This window comes from Heteronotia binoei, chromosome 1 (assembly GCF_032191835.1).
Source record: "Heteronotia binoei isolate CCM8104 ecotype False Entrance Well chromosome 1, APGP_CSIRO_Hbin_v1, whole genome shotgun sequence".
Taxonomy (NCBI): Eukaryota; Metazoa; Chordata; class Lepidosauria; order Squamata; family Gekkonidae; genus Heteronotia; species Heteronotia binoei.
This window is the reverse complement of record NC_083223.1, coordinates 117,241,599-117,259,862: the sequence shown is the minus strand read 5'-3', so window position 1 is coordinate 117,259,862 and position 18,264 is coordinate 117,241,599. Positions and strand designations below refer to the sequence as shown.

The window sequence follows — 18,264 nt, the reverse complement described above, 5'->3', positions numbered from 1 at the left end:
AATGTGTTGGTCTTAAAGGTGTCACTGGACTCAAACTGTTTATGTACTCTTGCACTTCAGCACTTTGTTTCTTGTGAAGTGTGAAACAGATTAAAAATCTCCTTTTTGGGTGTTTCTCTATTTGAATTAATTTTCTTCACTAATATAGGTTCTAAAGGGCTGTCAAAGCAAACCTATATCTTAATTATATCATTTTTCAACCATTTTAATAATGTTTCAAACTCCTTACTATAGCCCCCTCCCATATGGTTTTCATCCATACAGAGCCATAATCCCAGCACAGCCATTTCGAATAATCAGAAAGGTGGTTTTCCCTTTTTCACCAGTGGAAATATAGGCTGAATCTAACCCACTATGAATTGTTTCATGAGTAAAAAAATTGTGAATGGTTAAGTGTCAAGGTTGTGTACAAGGAAAACATTACAATGCATATTGAAGTGCAGAAACATTCTTCATCTGTTGCTGTTTGTGGCACAAAGTAACATGGCATAAAACCAATATATAGTCCAAAAACCAATCAAATATGTGGGCTACAATAGATATACAGGTGCCTGTGATAAGTAGTTATCAGAAGACCGCAACTGACAGGCTGTTCAGGAAAGTGAATTTGCCACACTTGTCTCAAACAGAACATCACTGTAGCAACTGCATTCCAAGTGCATGTAGAACTGTATATGTTTCAGATGTTTTAATGATTTTACTCTGATTTTATTGCAGTGATTTAATTCCATGTTGTTTTAACTGTTGTTAGTCGTCCTGAGCCCGTCGGGGGGGCGGGGGGCGGGATATAAATAAAATAAAAATAAATAAATAAATGTTGGAATATGATTTCATATCTACCAAAACTTTGTGCTACACTTTGTAATTCACAGATCATTAGTACTGCAGCACTTAAATTTTAACATATTTTGTTCTGGTGGTATCAACTGACATTACGTGATAGAAGAAAACATAATTTGGCTCCCATGTTTGTTTAAAATATTATGTGATGTCAACCCAGAGTTGGAAATGACTGGTACTCGCACAGGGGACTACCTTTTAATGTATTTAGTCCTCATCTTAAAAACAAAACAACTTATATTAAATAATTCATGACAAACAGCTACTAATGACCAAAATTATCTTTCATATTAAAAGTGCTATAAGGAATCAGGTTGCTGGAGTCTGGCAATTATATACTTGCATTACAAAAGCTTTGCCCGGATTATTTTTATCGGTTGACGTGTTGAACAACCACTCTGACTCTCTACTCAGCTAACATAAAGCAACACAAAGAGATGCTGTCCCATTCTTTTCATGAGATTAGAAAGCCAGTGAAGTGTACTGGTTAGTGTGCTAGACTAGTACCTGGAACACCCAGGTTCAAATTCTTACTCTTCCATGGAAGTTTGCTGGGTGATCTTGGGCCAGTCACACTGTCAGCCTAATCTATTCCACCACATAGTTGTGAAGATAAAATGGAGGAAGAGAATGATGTAAGCTGCTTTGGGTTTTCACTGGGGAGAAAGCTGGGGTATTTATGAAGTAAAATAAAATAAGAAAAGGCAGGCAGAAAAGCAAAAGCAGCTGTCTCCTGTTCCAGCCTTGAACATTTTTTCAGCTGCTATATTTTGTGTCACTATGAAACAGTAATCACAGGCTTATGTATACATACTTGGCTAAGTAATTCAGTGAGACTTATGGTGTTGTTAGTTCCTACAAAAGCCTATGCTGGTGCTTAAGCTAACTGCTCTTAGCAGTTTGGTTAATCAGCAGTATTTTGCATGTAAATAAAACTAAGCAAACATAGTGTTATCCTTCAATTATGGTACCTTAAATAGGGTCATCTGACAAGTTATACAATACATACAGAATTGCTCACTCTTTTACTCACTCTATTAGTAAAATTAACCATAGAATAACTTATCACTATACTATTTACCATTATACTTGCAACTTCTCACTTTAAAAAAAGTTACAGTTTTATGTACAAAGTGAAAAACTGAGGAAAAGTGTGAGGCTCATTCTGAGCCATGGGAATGATGCCAGCAGCACAAACTTCTTAGATGCCATCAAGCATTCTAACTAGTTAGTTCTCATTTTCATATTTGACACTCCTCACATTCTGGGCCTTATAGTCAAGTGTTACTTAATATTTTGCATGTTTTAGGTAAATTGTTGAAAAAGTGGAATTATGGTTCCCATACAGCCTTTTAACCCCTACAGATTATCGGCTTTTGGAGGCTGTTTCCCAAAGATCGTAATCTGGATGAAAGTCTTCAGTTCAACTGTTAATCTTTTTCTTGAGATGGAATTCTTACACTGCAATTCTAATCAGACTTACACTTTTTTTCTGTGAATCTATTTAGGATTGCACTGTTAACATGCAGCAAGAAGCTTCTGGTTGCAATGTTTCATTGACTATTTTCAAAGACTGTTTTCAAATTTTATGAATTTAAAAAAGAAAACTTCAGCTTAATAGAAATGCTGCCTATGATACAAACTGGTATTGTTGCCATTCCTGCATATAAAAATGTTAACCAATGGAAGTTTTTCAGGTTCTCTGCATAGTGTTTATGTCTTTCAAGGCAACTGTACCTTAGAAAGCGCACAGGGAACATTTTTCCTTTGCTACAAAAACCCTGACACTTTTTGATATCCACTTACCTTTAATTTTGTATTATATTTATATGAAATATCCAGTACTTATACTAGGATCAAAACGAGAGAGATGTTTAAAATCCTAAACTAAATATCAACATTCCAACTGAATATGATTAAAACAGTAATTTGTTTAGGCTCCAGTTTTAAAGCTGCTGATACAGACATTGCATCTGAAGCTCCCAATCACATGAGCTCTTAACAAACTGACTGCCACAGTATGAATTGTGAACTCCACAATTTAATTACTCAAAGAGTATTTGCCTTTGAACATATTTCTCAACATGTCATTGTGTATCCCCAAGTCCCAGGGAAAAGAAGCTCCCTCGATCTCCTTTCTACACCCCATGCATAATTTTAGAAACTTCTATCATGTCTCTCCTTGGCCTAAATTCTCACAGAGTTGACTTCGAAAAGTGTGGTACTGACATCAAGGAAGCTTTTTTCCCCCACAGTGATTTTAACAGAGATTATGTGCAGATCTTCTGCAGTAGCCATGTTGAATTGAGCAGTGGTTCCTTTTGCTCAAAGTCAATTTGAAGATTTGAACTTCATGTCTAGTGTGAATGCATTTGGTTAATTTGCTTCTCTCATTTTTCCCCCTAATTAACTCTTTTCTTCATCATTACGCTGATAAAAAATATATAATGCTAAACAATGAACAGTTGTTGTTTTTTGTGGAACAAACTCTCCCAATTTAGAAAATAACAAGAATAACAGAAGCCTATTTATTTATTTGCTCTCAGAGCTGTGTGGACTATTGCAGAAGCCCATGAAAGGATTATGCATGGGAATACAGAACTCTGGAAGATGTTCATGTGTCCCAGACCACAAATGAAAAGGGTTACCCTTTGACAAAGAGGCAGTCACTAGGAACTTTGCATCCAAGCAAGGGCCTTCTGTCAGGCTCTAGTGTGTATTACATCTAGAAGGAATCAATCACCTGAGGATGACTCTGAGAAAGAAGCCATAGCAGATGACCCTGCTGAATCTCAAGAACCAAAGGCATGTCCTTTATCCTATGCTTTGGCTCATCTTATTTCCAGAGCTCTTGGAAGAAAGACTCTGACAAGCCTGAGTAAAAAGTTTCTTTGGCGGGGGGGAAAGGTGCCCAAGTCCAACTAGGATAAACCTCTTTGGTACTCCATGAACAGATGGAGCTGTAGGGTCAACTGTAAAAGTTGTCAGTTGTTGTCCAGACTTTGCTACCTAAACTCTTCTTTCTGACCAGATCTGTGTATCCTTGCATCAGCCCATGCCACACAGCTAGACAGCTCCACTGCTATTTTAGCAACTCCCAATTTTTGCCTGACAAACACTTATACCTCAGTAGTACTCTAAAACAGAACTCTGAGCTTCACAGAGTATCGGTGGGGAAAGGATAAAGATCCAGATTTAAAAGAATTATTGCCATTGGGTTTTACCAACCTTGCCATTTTTGGTTGCTAGGAAATTATAATGAAGTTAGGAATAAGGCTTGTTGAAGAGAAAAATACAACAGGCTCTAGAAAGAGGCTCTGGGCAAGTGTCCCCCCCCTTGCTGTCTTCCCGCCTACCCAGGTGAAGGCATTCACTCCACCCCACACACACCTGAAGGGGAGCTGATTTCTGCCATCTGGAGAGCAGCTGTAATTCTGAGTAATCTCCAGCTCTCACCTGGAGATTGGCAACAGTGTCCCCCAGGAAGAAATGCTGGTTTGGGGGCTGCAGTGTATGGCATCATACCTGTCTGAGGTTCCAACCCTCCTCAAACTCCATCCTTTCCAGGCTCCATCCCTTAAATCTCCAAGAATATTCTAACCTGGATTTGGTAACCCTATCTCCTTTCTATTATCTGCCCTCTGACTTCAGTTTTCTATCAGCTCCCCCCTCCCTGCAACCTCCACCTAGGAAAAGGACAGTCTTTCTCCACAGTGTGTGTGGGGGGGGGAGGACTAAAGCAGCTTACATCTTTCTCCTCTCCCCCCTTTGATCTGAACAACAACCCTGCAAGGCAGGTTAGGCTGAAAGTCTGTGAGTAGTCCAAAATCACCCAGTCAGCTTCCACAGCAAGGGTCTGGTAAACTCCTATGCTCTCCTCAAACTCCGCCACAAAATCCGCAGTAATTTCCCACCAACCTGGAACTGGCATCCCTAGTCAGGACTGGACTCAATGAGGTCTCCCTCAGAGGCCTTTAGCGATAGATTTTAGACCAACATTCCCCTTGTGATAACGTTGTTGGTCTTAAGTACAGGACTTCAATCTGTCTCTTGCTTTCCCTCCCTCCCTCTCTCTGTTGGTCTGGTGGTACAGGACACCATTCCCCCACCACCACCAGTCTCTGTCTGCATACCTTCCAGAGGAGGATAGGGAGGAGTTCTCAGCAATCAAGGGAGTCCTTAGCCAATCAAAAGAAAGCTTTCCCTCCTCCTCTCTCCCTCCCTCAGCCAATCATGAGAAGGCTTTCTCCATGGCTCTCTCCCTCCTCCCTCAGTCAGTTGAGGGAAGGCTTTCTTTCTCTCCTCTGCAAAGCAGAGCGACAGGTGGTTTAGTCAGTGGAAGAGCAGGGAGTGCCATAAACTGCCAGAACCAAGGTTGGTTGATCGACAGAAGCAGCTTGGCTGGACAGCATCATCCACTTGAGCAAGAGAGAGAAGTGGAGTCAACCATTGAGTTCTCTCTCAAAAGTCAAAATAGGCACTTGAAAGAGCCTTCCCCACTGGCTTTTACTGAAAGAACCAAGCTTGGTTGCTTTTTACTAAGTGAAGCAAGTTTAGTTGTGTAGCAGCAGCCACTGCCTAATAGTTTCCAGAGAGGGCCAATCCTTGTCTGTCCTGGGGCCAGCAGTGGGTGGGGGAGAGCAGAGTCCGCCAATGCGACGCAAGAGCAGTTGATCGATGGTTTGATGGGCCAAAGGTTGATACCAGTTTCACCAGTCCCAACCAATCAAGTTGCTCGGTTTTGCCAAGACAAAAGGGGAATTATATATAAAAGATGCAAAATATGAACTAGCTATGGATATCAATATTAAAAACTATCTTTAAGATTTTTTCCTCCACACCTGGCACAGCAGGGAGGGTTGTAGGCATATTCTGCTTGGTAGCATTTCCTTCAGTCTTACTATATCTAATTAATCTAATACAGGGGCTGCCACTTCAATCTGCAATTAAAGTAGTAGTAGAAAAGTGCACCTTTAAGACCAACTAAGTTTTAAAGGTACACTTGTCTACTGCTTCGTTCTATTGCTTCAGACCAACATGGCTGCCTATTGGGAAACAATGAGGGAACAGGCCTTCTCTACAATGGCTCCCCAATGGTGGAATCAACTATCAGAGGAGGTGTGAGCCCTGCGAGACCTAAATCAATTTTGCAGGGCTTGCAAAACCGTCCTCTTTCAACTTGCTTTTAAGATGGAACCCGGGAAATGACATCCTATGCATATATCGAACTGTAGCACTTTAATCTATAATTTATAATATTTTAATGTGTATTTAACTTAACTGATGAATGTAATGTAATTATATTTTAACTGCCTTTTATAGTAATGATTGTATCTTATTGTAATCATGGTATACCATGTTCTGTGAGCCGCCCTGAGGGAGGGCGGGATATAAGAATAAATTTATTATTATTATTATTATCATCATCATCTGCAATTAAAGTGCTATTATTAATCAACAAATCAAACTGATTAAAACTTACAGTGCTTGTAATTATAAATTCAAACATTGGCTACTGTTTTCCATTTAGTTTAACTTTTTTTAAAAGTCTAAAGATCGGATAATGGGCCTTGTTATGTGAACAATTTTCAAAGCCTAGCCCAGAGGCCTCATTTTTGAAGGCTGAATTCTTGGGATACTATTTGTGTGTAAAATGCATGAAGAAACCAGCTAACACCCTTTGCTCCATGCTAAAGAAAAGTGTAGGAAAATGAGCATGTGAAGGTTACAAAATACTTCCTATTTCAATCAAATGTAAGAAATATATCATACTTACCTACAGTAATAGAGGATTCACAGTGATAATAGCCATTAGGTTGCTTTTTTTTAATAATTGAACAAAGATCCAGACGATTTAGGAGTTCATCTCCAAAATAATGGCTCTTGAATTTCTCGTACAAAGCTGGGTCAATTCTTTTCACTCCCTTCAAATATCAAAAGAAAAACGCAGAGTCAAAGTAATTATTATTAATAGTAGTAATAATTCCAGGAGTAAAGCACTTGCACTGTGCATCAAAATGTATTGATTTTAATGTTTCTTCTGAATGTTTCAACAAAGTGACATTTTAAAATAAAACTGCTTGATCGTTTGGCTAACTCCACTTTTTGCAGCACTTAAACAGCATTGTCATAACCCTTTCTTCTGTGGTATCTGTTGATAATAGTACAGCAGATCTGGGAATGAAAGCCTGTTAAAAACCATGAATTGCTTTCATGGATGCCTACCAGTATACTGCAATCATACACTGCCCACAACAGTGCAAATTCATGTATTATAAACAGCAGTCAGACAAGCAGAACTATTCAACATTGCTATGATAAAATGTTCCTCATTTTCTCTGTTAATGGCATCTATTATGTTATAGTATATGTGAAGAGTAGTGCCAATATCTATTTTTGAATAATAAAAGCAACTGAAAGAATAAAACATCAAGCCTAGCATTCATCAAGCCTAGTACTGTGTGCAGTTCTGGTCGCCGCACCTCAAAAAGGATATTATAGCATTGGAGAAAGTTCAGAAAAGGGCAACTAAAATGATTAAAGGGCTGGAACACCTTCCCTATGAAGAAAGGTTGAAACGCTTAGGGCTCTTTAGCTTGGAGAAACGTCGACTGAGGGGTGACATGATAGAAGTTTACAAGATAATGCATGGGATGGAGAAAGTAGAGAAAGAAGTACTTTTCTCCCTTTCTCACAATACAAGAACTCGTGGGCATTCGATGAAATTGCTGAGCAGACAGGTTAAAACGGATAAAAGGAAGTACTTCTTCACCCAAAGGGTGATTAACATGTGGAATTCACTACCACAGGAGGTGGTGGCGTCCACAAGCATAGCCACCTTCAAGAAGGGGTTAGATAAAAATATGGAGCAGAGGTCCATCAGTGGCTATTAGCCACAGTGTGTGTGTGTGTGTGTGTGTGTGTGTGTGTGTGTGTGTGTGTGTATGTATATATATATATATATATATATATATATATATATATATATATATATATATATATATTTGGCCGCTGTGTGACACAGAATGTTGGACTGGATGGGCCATTGGCCTGATCTAACATGGCTTCTCTTATGTTCTTATGTTTCTTATGTTCATAATCTAAAGAATTCTTGGCCCAATAATTACTTTTATGCTTTATAGACTAACAATTTAACATGTATTTTCCCTCAAATTTTAGGTATATATAAAGATAAATTTTGTTTGATCATTTAATATAAAAGGTAACAACACAGGTGCTATTATCAGTTCCTTTAAAGTCTCATTATGGCCCCTGTTAATCAGCTGTAGGAGATAAATCACACTTTAAAAAAAAATCAGACATTTATTTACTTTGAGGAAATTTAATGGGATACTAGTGTAAGACTTAAGCAATGATCACAGAATGTGCTCATAAAACTTGTAAGACCAGGTTTCATAATTGTCCAAGGTTTTATTTTTTTAATTATTGAAATAGCACTGACATCTAGTGGTTAATCACATGAACTATATATGCTCTTTTTTGTTTTAGAATACACTTGATGTTCATACAGAGGACAAAATAAAGTACAAATAATACCAGCAAAGTACCCTGTCACATAGTGAGTCATTAAGAAAAATATATACCATGATGATTATTCTACAATTTCATGTGACACATCTAATCAACAGAAGGTGGCTGCTTATTTGTGAAAGCATCGCAAGCCTTTTTGAACCTGAAAGGATTATATGATTGTTTTCAGGATGTATCTCTGGAGCCCAAACCTTGACTCTTCTCTTTGACAAACTGGTTTTGCGTTCACAGGGAGCTTTCAACATTCAATCCCACCCCCCACCGTTATCTGAAATGGTACTACCCAGCAACAGTCCTCATGAGGAGGTTCTGCTTTGGCCTGAGAAGCACTTACTCAGGCAATTTTTGTCTGCCTGGGAGAGAGGCAGGGATGTTTTGTGGAAGAACAGATGGGAACCTGCTTCACTCTTCACATCAATGAAGTGGTCCTTTAATCTGTTTAAAGGATGTTGTTATATCCCTGTGTTATTCTAGACAAATTAACCAAGAAGATTGACCTTGAAAAGGTTTTTAATTTAAGACTAACAATCCATATCCATTACATTAATTAACTGGTGATTAAATCAAAGTATGTACAAGACATTCTAAACAATTCCTTAGATCTGTCAGATTCTATATCTACCTCTAGTGTGGCCTGCTAATAAATCTCTTTCCCAGGAAGAACACTAAGGAGCTGCCTAGGAAAAATGGAACCTAGTACTTCAGGCCCAGCTCAGTGTGATCTGGAGAATGTGGAAACTGAAAGAAAACTGAAAGAAAAAAAGACTACAGTATTCAATTTGATTAGAACATGAAGACAAAATATTGTTTGTGGAGAAAGAATTACACATTGCATAGACTGGGAAGGAGAAAATGAAAAACGCTGTCACTATGTGAGGGTTTAAATAACACAGAAGGGAGGACCAATCAAGAAGTAAATTATGAAACAAGATTTGAGGAGAAAGAATAGATCAGTGAAACAGCAGCATTCCTGCATTGCCAAGTAGAAGAGCTAAATTGTTGCTACTTTTAAAAAACCTAGTGCTTAAAGCAAGTCAGCATGATATAGCAGTGTTCCCTAGACACTCAGAAACCAGAGTCAAATAGAGATAATGCCTTTTTAAAAACTCAGTTGTTTTAGAACATTTGGGTTAGAAGCCCTGTGATTGGCAGAACCATGGTAAAATTAATGCTTTAGGTTTAGGTTTTAGAAGTGTTCAGAGACTTGAAAACTGAAGGGAAATTAACTTGCATGAGAAAGATCTGAAGTAAATTTGAGATGTATTAAATAATTCTTTATAGTACCAGTTGGAGAATAGCAAGGAGTCATAGGTGGGGATGTGGGAAGAAGAGAGAAGCTAATGTGAAATTTCCCCTACCTCAACTCTGCCACTCCAGAGTATTAAAAATATTATGAGCTTGAGCAGGCCAGTAAATGAGCACACTCAATCCTCATCATGCTGTTTTGGGAATGGCGTGAAGGTGATCTCTTCTTTAATTTACAAAATAATATTTTTCTGCATTCCCCAAAAGTTCCCTGAATATGCAGAAGCCTTTGCTTGTCTGCTGGTAGCCTTGTTTTGCTGTCCTACTAAGAGGCACAATTATAATAACATTCAGTGCCAGGGGAGAAAAAATCGGGGCCAGTGATGAGTCACAAGTAGAGTAATTCCTCCATAACCCAAATATTTCCTTTTAGAATACCATAAGTTGTTTCTCTCTCTCAGCTTGGCTTCGCGAACGAAGATTTAAGAAGGGTGCAATAGTCCACGTTTGCTGCAGGCTCGCTGGTGGCTGACAAGACCAATGTGGGACAGGCAGGTCCGGCCACAGCGGCTGCAGGGAAAAGTCTGATTTAGGGTTGGTCCTGTAGCAGTGCGATTCTTCCGCAATCTCCTTTTGTCCTCAAGACCAGCTATGCGTGTGTTCGGTCTTGAGTAACTCTATTCCCCCATATTCTTATATTTCTTTCCTCCTTTAACCAATTCTGAACTGTTCTTAACATTCTAATGGAAATAAGTTATTGAGCGGTTTCCGAAAATCTTTTCTACTTTTAATGGACCAAGCAACAGTTTTCTGCACAACTGGGGTCCTCCAAGTATGCAAAACACTGACTTTGTATTTAGGTGGGGCCTTTAGCTGCTTTCATGTTAAGGCACTTGATCGTTAAGTGTACAATTAAAGAGAACTTGTCAATAACATCTGTTCTTAAAACTTAGCAAAAATACAATATTTAAAAAGGTGCTTGTAGAAGCTGACATTCCCCACGTTCGGATCTCCCAAAAAGCACTGCTCTGAATCAGAGGACCATTGAGAAAAAAAAAGATGTGCAGCGCAGTGGGAATGAGGAATTGGATTAAATCAACTCCCTCCCTTCCTCACCAGTTGAGTCTCTTCTCCCAGCAGAAGCAGAGCTGACAGACAAGTGAATAGATTTCTTGATTCCCCTACCACACAATATACCCCCTTGTGCCATAAGGCCTTAATCTAATCCCTGGCCTCATGGTTTTGGAGGGAAGACTGTTGGGGGTGGGGGGTGGATGTAGGAAGGCTAAATTGTGGGAAGATCCTCTTCTGCAACTGACCATGTATCTTTTTATTCTAATGTGACTAGTAATAATCATGCATTTGGATCCTGCATTTGCTTTCTGTTAAGTGATAAGCCTTCCCCAGTCGGAGGAAGTTTTCTTACTTAGTACAAGGAAGTCATAAGATTCAGTCCTGATTTGAATAAGTTTATGGACACAACTACAAAGCATTAATAAATTTAAAATAAGATATTGTAGACAATGACTACTCTAAAGAAACCCAACAGTTAAATCTAATGCAACAGCAAAGTTCTCATTTTAGTTTTCTGCCCTACTTTATAACATATAGCCAGGTATATTCTGTTTAATTCAGTACTAGAGAACAGGGCAATAAAATAAGTTCAATAAAAGTATCCCATTCTCAGTCAGGAATGATTCACACAAATTGGGGGATATAAAAACTGGATTAACTATTTTCCCTGTAGCACTGGTCTTTGACTTTCTTATAGATGACTGGTTTTTCACACAGAAAACATCACAGATGTAATAGTAGCTTGAGTTCCACCTATGTTATTCTTATCAACTTGTCTTTTTTGTTTCCTGTCATAGGGAGGTTCTGTGGTAGCCTGTCCCAGAGCTTCATCAGTGCTGCCTCCAATGCTCTGACATAGGTTTTCAGTGGATGTGAGATGTTCCTCATCCTTGCTCATATTTAGGAAGGCATGTAAAACTATATTATTTCAAACGTCTTGCTGTTAATTTTATTACCACGCCATGGCTGTTTGATTTAAATGAACATGTTTTATCATAGTGGAGCAATGTGCTTTATGGTTTGTGCTTTTATTAATCTCCATGCTGTAGTGTATTTTATACACCAGGCTGGGCCCACCAGTTGAGTAAAGGTAGTTCATAAACATTTTAAATAAACATTACCTAAAATTTCTACTATGTGGTCTCATATCAATATCCAACTCAATGTCCCACAGATTTAAAGTAATTTCTGAAGCTGTTTTTTAAAAAGCCGCTTTCGTTACCTTTAAGGATAATACAGATGGTGATATTAGCAATACAGAATCTGATCCTATCCCCTTGCTATAAATCTGATCCTATCTCCTTGCTCACTTCAAACAGTGACCATTGTTCAGAATTATGGTCTTAAACTGAAAAGTTCAGGTAAGGATCTGTCAATTAGTATCATCTTCAGAGAAGACCCATTTCATTTCTGTGAATATTAGTTTCCTTCTTGATTTTATACTACAATTGCCCTTCTGATTCTTTGCCATTTTCTCAAATTGTTCAAAATTATTTTTATTGGCTTGGGCAGCTGATCTCCATGCTGTAGGTTGCAAAGAAGAAAGACTAATATTCTGAGGCATCAGTGCTTATCACTCACTACTCCCATCACATACATACATACAAAATTGCTCTCTACACAACTATATACACACCATTCCCTTTTTGATACAATCTTATCTCTCACACACATGAAATATACAAAGAAAGCATGGAATGCTGAAAAAAGTTAATTGTGTAATTAAGTTAATTTTGTAATTTTTATATAAGAGGTGTTTTTGTGATACTAACAAAACTATGAGCAAAACTGATCAGTATGAGAAAAATTCTGTATTAGAAGGCATGAAAAGGTTCCCCTATAGGCTTGAAAATCTCAGCTGTCTTAAAACAAGACAAGTTCTAGCTGAAGTAGACTTGCTTCCAAAATCTGAAATCTTGCCTTAGTATTATTAAAGATAACCAGATATACTCAGTTCCTGTTACAAACAAGCTATCTACATATTTTCCCATTCAAACAATTGGGAATCTGAGCAGCAAGCTAAGGAAGATGAGAAGAAAATCCATGTAGTAATACAATTCTACTACAATTCATAGAATGGATGGATGTCTAATGAAATGACATTGATGTGGAGAGAAAGTGACTGGTTCAGAAGAGGGCAATTATGTGTAAGTAAAGAGTATCACAGAAGCACTAACAAAATATTCTTGTTCACACAGCCATACAACCATTGTCAAAAAAATGAGTGCCGGAGGTACAGTTGCCACCCGTTGCCAGCTACCACCCATGCCTCTCTCTGAATATGAAGATGAACAAGGGCAGTCTGAGATCTACATGTGTGTACTGTGGTTTGCTGGAGATCTGGGAATTACTTATTATGATACTGGAGACTGCTCAATCTACTTGATGTCTGACACACCAGACAATGAAGACCTTCAACTCCTTCACAAAGTAATTGATGAACTACTTCCTCAATGCATATTAAGTAGCGCTAAGCAAGATTATACCTTAGCCAAATTCTTAAACAATATAAGTGCCATGGAGGGAAACAAACAGGAAGGAGGAAAACCAAAGGTTGTCTTCTATCCAAATACGGATTTTGGTTTAGAAGTAAGCAAGCAAAGGATTCTGTCTAAGCAATTCCCCTTCATTCCCTCTCACATGACAGCAGCTGAGAAAATCCTCTATTTGACCTCCATTATACCTTTTGAGAGCCCACTTGTCATACGAGCATTAGGAGGACTGTTAAAGTTTCTTGACAGGAGAAGGGTTGGAGTTGAACTGGAAGACAGCAGGATTGGAGTTCCCATTCTGGCATTTAAAAAATTTGTATTGACAGATACTTTACATGTGGATCAAGACACTTACAGTGTGCTGCAGATATTTAAAAGTGAAGTCCATCCATCTGTATATAAGCATGCTAGTGGGAAAAAAGAAGGACTCAGTTTATACGGAATTCTGAACCACTGTAGATGCAAGTGGGGAGAAAAGCTGATGAGGCTCTGGCTGATGAGGCCCACCCGCAATATGACAGAGCTGAACAAACGTCTTGATGTAATCCAATTCTTCTTGTTAGCTCAGAATCATGAAACAGTTCTAACCTTACAAGAGTGTCTCAAAAATGTAAAAAATATACCTATGATTCTTAGAAGAATGGCTCTGTCTAATACAAAGGTAAGTGACTGGCAGGCACTGTATAAAACTGTTTATAGTGCCATATGCCTCAGAGATACGTGTCGCTTCTTGCCCAGCACCATTGAACTCTTCCAGACTATTTCTCAGGTCTTCACTGATGATCTGCACTACATTGCCAGTCTGATCAGCAAAGTGGTGGATTTTGAAGCTAGCATCTCAGAAAATCACTTCACTGTCAGACCAAATGTGGATCCTGTCATTGATGAAAAGAAACGGAAGCTAATGGGCCTCTCAGACTTCCTCACAGACGTAGCCCGAAAAGAACTGCAGGACCTAGATAATCAGATTCCATCCTGCAGTGTTATTTATATTCCTTTGATAGGATTCTTGCTCTCCATTCCACAACTGCCCACAATGGTGAATAAGAGTGACTTTGAGATTGAGGGTCTAGATTTCATGTTCTTATCAGAGGAAAAGTTGCACTACAGAAGTGCCAGGACCAAAGAACTGGACAGCATGCTTGGTGACCTGCATTGTGAAATAAGGGATCAGGAAACACTACTCATGTACCAGCTACAGACTAAGATACTAGAAAAGTCCACTGTTCTTAACAATGTGATTGAATACATAGCACAGCTGGATGTGCTCCTGTCTCTGACAGTGATGGCTCGAGAGAATGGATATACCCGACCCCGCTTTTCTCACTCTCAGATCATCCGTATTAAAGATGGAAGGCATCCACTTATGGAGTTGTGTGCAAAAACTTTTGTTCCCAATTCAGTGGACAGCAGTGAAACCTCTGGCCGGATAAAGATCATCACTGGGCCCAATTCATCTGGAAAGAGTATATATTTAAAACAGGTAGGCCTCATCACATTTATGGCTCTGATTGGCAGCTATGTCCCTGCTGCTGAGGCTGAGATAGGGGCAGTGGATGGAATTTACACAAGGATACATAGTAGAGAGTCAGTATCTCTTGGACTGTCCACTTTCATGATTGATCTTAACCAAATAGCCAAGGCCGTGAACAATGCCACTGAAAGATCCTTGGTGCTCATTGATGAATTTGGCAAAGGTACAAACACAGTGGATGGCCTCTCCCTTCTAGCTGCTGTGCTAAGGTACTGGATTGGACAAACAACCGAGTGCCCACACATTTTTGTTGCCACTAATTTCCACAGCTTGATACAACTGAGGCTTCTGCCAGAAACTTCCAATGTGCAATACTTGACCATGGACACCCACCAAGATGGAGATGAGCTTGTATTTTTCTATCAGATCAAAGAAGGTGTCTCCACTGTCAGCCATGCAGCCAATATTGCAGCTTTGGCTGGCATGCCTCCAAAAGTGATTGCCCGAGGAGTAGAAGTATCAGAGCTGCTTCGCAATGGAAAGCCTATTGGACGTCCTGACCACTCTTCTAAAGAGAAACAGTTGGAAAGCTGTAAATCTCTAGTGGACAAATTCCTTTCCCTAGATCTGGATGACCCCCAACTGGATTTAAAGGAGTTTATGAATCAAGACGTGTTGCTATCTGCATCCTTCATTCTTTAACTTTTAGGAAGATAATGCAGGTACTGAACTGCTGCATAGAAAGAGAAAAGTTTGTGTTTAGCTAGTTATCACATTCAAAATAAATACTTCTCTGCTTTCAGGTGAATTCTTCTATACATGCCAGACTTATATTCACTATGTGTATATTTAAAGCACAAACAGTTAAGTAGTATAAAAAAGTGATTCTTTTCCTGTCTCTTTTGCTACATAGCTGTCTATAATAAGATATTTTATCACATAACTGGAGTATTCCAAAGAACCTAACTCTTCCTTCCTTTAAATCATTTAGTTTGTTTATTTGCCTTAGTTCTACCATTAGATGTTTGTACTTCTGGGAGATTTACGTAGGGAGGCCAGGTTTTAAAAAGTAAAATAAAAAGTTTTTTAAAAGTAAAATAAAAGAAGCAAATGCCGATTGTTGCCATAGCAGACCCTTGGCAGATTGTATGCACAGTGTGCTTTTTGTGCACATGCCATGAGCCTGAATTCTACTGAACTGCATCACCTACTGTTTAATGTTACTGTTTATTATTTGTACATCTCCCAAAACTGATTCCCTCAGTAAAAGTTCTAGATTTACATTTTTTAAGTCAGTACATATTTCTTAAGTGATGTGAAATTCTCAAATGATTAAAAATATTTAGATATTGTTTATTGAAAACCCTACCTTCAGATGCACTAAATGAAACTGTAACACATGAAGGGATTAATTATGTTGCCATTGTTTTCAAAACATTTGTTATGTAAAATGACAAACATGAAGAATAAAATAAAATCATATATGTGAGTTTGTTCTGGTGCAAATACTGAATTTTCATGCAATTGCAACTGAATACTTGCTACCAATGAAACAAGAGTCTTGTATAGGACATATGGACCTGTTTCTTCTTCCATGGACTTCTAAACAATAATGGACAGAGGTAAAACCAGGATTCTTCAAGTAGGAACAGAAGAATCTTAAACTGTTATCTTTAGTAAAATAACTTGACTTAGGACGGCATTGCTCTTCTCTTAGATGTTTCTTTTGAGAGGTTTATGAGGAAAGGTATCATACACATGCAAATAAACATTTCTGTGAAATCATTTGACTAGCTTTGGCATATTTATATTCATTTTGTGCAGAAACAAGATTTCACATTTATCTACAAGTCCAGTTTGAGTCCCCCAGGAAGAACTGTCACAGTTAGATGGAAGCAACTGGAAACTAAGCACCCAAAGCTCCCCATTCTGATCAGGACTGTGGCATAGAGCAGGGATTTCCCCCTCCCACTGTTCTTCTAACCTGAAACAGCCAGATGGCATTATTTGCTTGGGGGGGAGGTGGACTCCACATGTGGTGAAACCTACAAATAAAGCCATGCTCCTGATCTTAATTGGGCCCTTGGTGTGCTTAGTTTCCAGCAGTGGCTTTGTGGTGACAATAGCAGAGTTGTGCTGGGGGAAACCCATACCCGACTGACTCATGGAAAATCTTAATTTCAAGTTTGGCACTTAAAAGGATATTCTACGATGGATCTCTACACTGTATATAGAAACCAATTAGTTTTTGAGGGGTCACTGAAAAATTAAAGCGTGTAGTAGACTGGGACCACAAAATTTCCTCAAGAGAAATTTTAACAAGTTATACTGCAATGGTTTCTCTCTTCCTTACCTCTTTTGTCTCTAGGTTGGCAGTTGAAGAGGTCCAAGAAACACACCTCAGGTGAAGGGAAGTCTAGTTGATCAAGTTTGGCTTGTGTGTATGTGTGTTATGTGCCATCAAGTCAATTCCAACTCATGGTGATTCTATGAATTAATGTCCTCCACAACGTCCTAACAGCCTTGCTCAGATCTTGCAGATTTAGCACTGTGGTTTTCTTGATTGAATCAATCCATCCCATGTTGAGCCTTCCTTCTTTTCCTGTTGCCTTCAACTTTTCCTAGCATTATTGTCTTTTCCAGTGACTCTTGTCTTCTCATGTGACTGTTGTCTTCTCATGTGTACAATAACCTCAGTTGGGTCATTTTAGTTTCTAGGAAGAGTTCAGGGTTGATTTGATTTAGAACCCACTGATTTGTCTTTTTGGTGGTCCACTGTATCCATAAAACTCTCCTCCAAAAACATGTTTCAAAGGAATCAACTTTCTTCCTGCTAGCTTTCTGCATTGTCCAACTTTCACACCCATGCATAATAACAGGGAATATTATGGCATGAATTAACTTGATCTTGGTTGCCAGCATCATACATTTACACTTAAGGATCTTTTCTGGCTCCTTCATGGCTGCCTTTCCCAGTCTCAATCTCCTGATTTCTTAGTTGCAGTCTCCCTTTGATTGATGATGGAGCCAAGAAACAGAATATCTTTAACAATTTTAATTTCCTCATAATCAACCACAATGTTGTGTAAATCACCAGTAGTCATTACTTCCCCCCCCCCTTTGGGGGGGTATTTTGTATACTTGTGTGTGTGCACGTGTTTGCACCTAGTAGTCATGTCAACCTCTGGTTACTGACCTCTACTGGAGGCTTGAAGGATATTCAGAGAGGTGGTTGAATGGAGCCTGCCCCCGTCCTCTTGACTGGGTATTTAAAAAACAGTCTCCCATCTAAGTAGTAACCACAGTTAACCCTGCTGAGCTTCTGAGATCTGATGAGATTGGGCTTGCCTGGGCTATCCAGGCCAGGGCCTTACTTTTGTTTTCTTGATGTTCAGCTTCAATCATGCTTTGTCACTGTCCGCTTCAACCTTCAGCAGTAGTTATATATTCATTATTTTCAGCCAGTAACATGGTGTCATCTGTAAATCTCAAATTGTTAATGTTCCTGCCACCAATTTTCACTACACCATCACCTAAATCTAATCCAGCTTTCCTGATAATGTTCCGCATACAGTTTGAAGGGACAGG

At 38.9% G+C, this 18,264-nt stretch overlaps 2 protein-coding genes across 4 annotated transcripts in view; one reads left to right on the top strand and one right to left on the bottom strand.

Annotated features, from left to right (window-relative positions):
• AKAP7 (A-kinase anchoring protein 7) overlaps positions 1 to 18,264 on the bottom strand; it is a 142,413-nt gene that overhangs the window by 57,865 nt on the left and 66,284 nt on the right. For all 3 annotated transcript variants that reach the window (XM_060239409.1, XM_060239417.1, XM_060239427.1), the window contains one exon: positions 6,617 to 6,764. In XM_060239409.1, coding sequence (XP_060095392.1) covers positions 6,617 to 6,764 — 148 coding nt within the window. The remainder of the gene's footprint in view (positions 1 to 6,616; positions 6,765 to 18,264) is intronic.
• Positions 12,931 to 15,378, top strand: MSH5 (mutS homolog 5). The gene has a single exon (XM_060256897.1). The coding sequence runs from the start codon at positions 12,931 to 12,933 to the stop codon at positions 15,376 to 15,378; it is 2,448 nt and encodes an 815-aa protein (XP_060112880.1).

What these genes read in the sequence shown, in the direction of transcription:
- MSH5 (XM_060256897.1), top strand. Translation starts at nt 12,931, where the DNA reads ATGAGTGCCGGAGGTACAGTTGCCACCCGTTGCCAGCTACCACCCATG.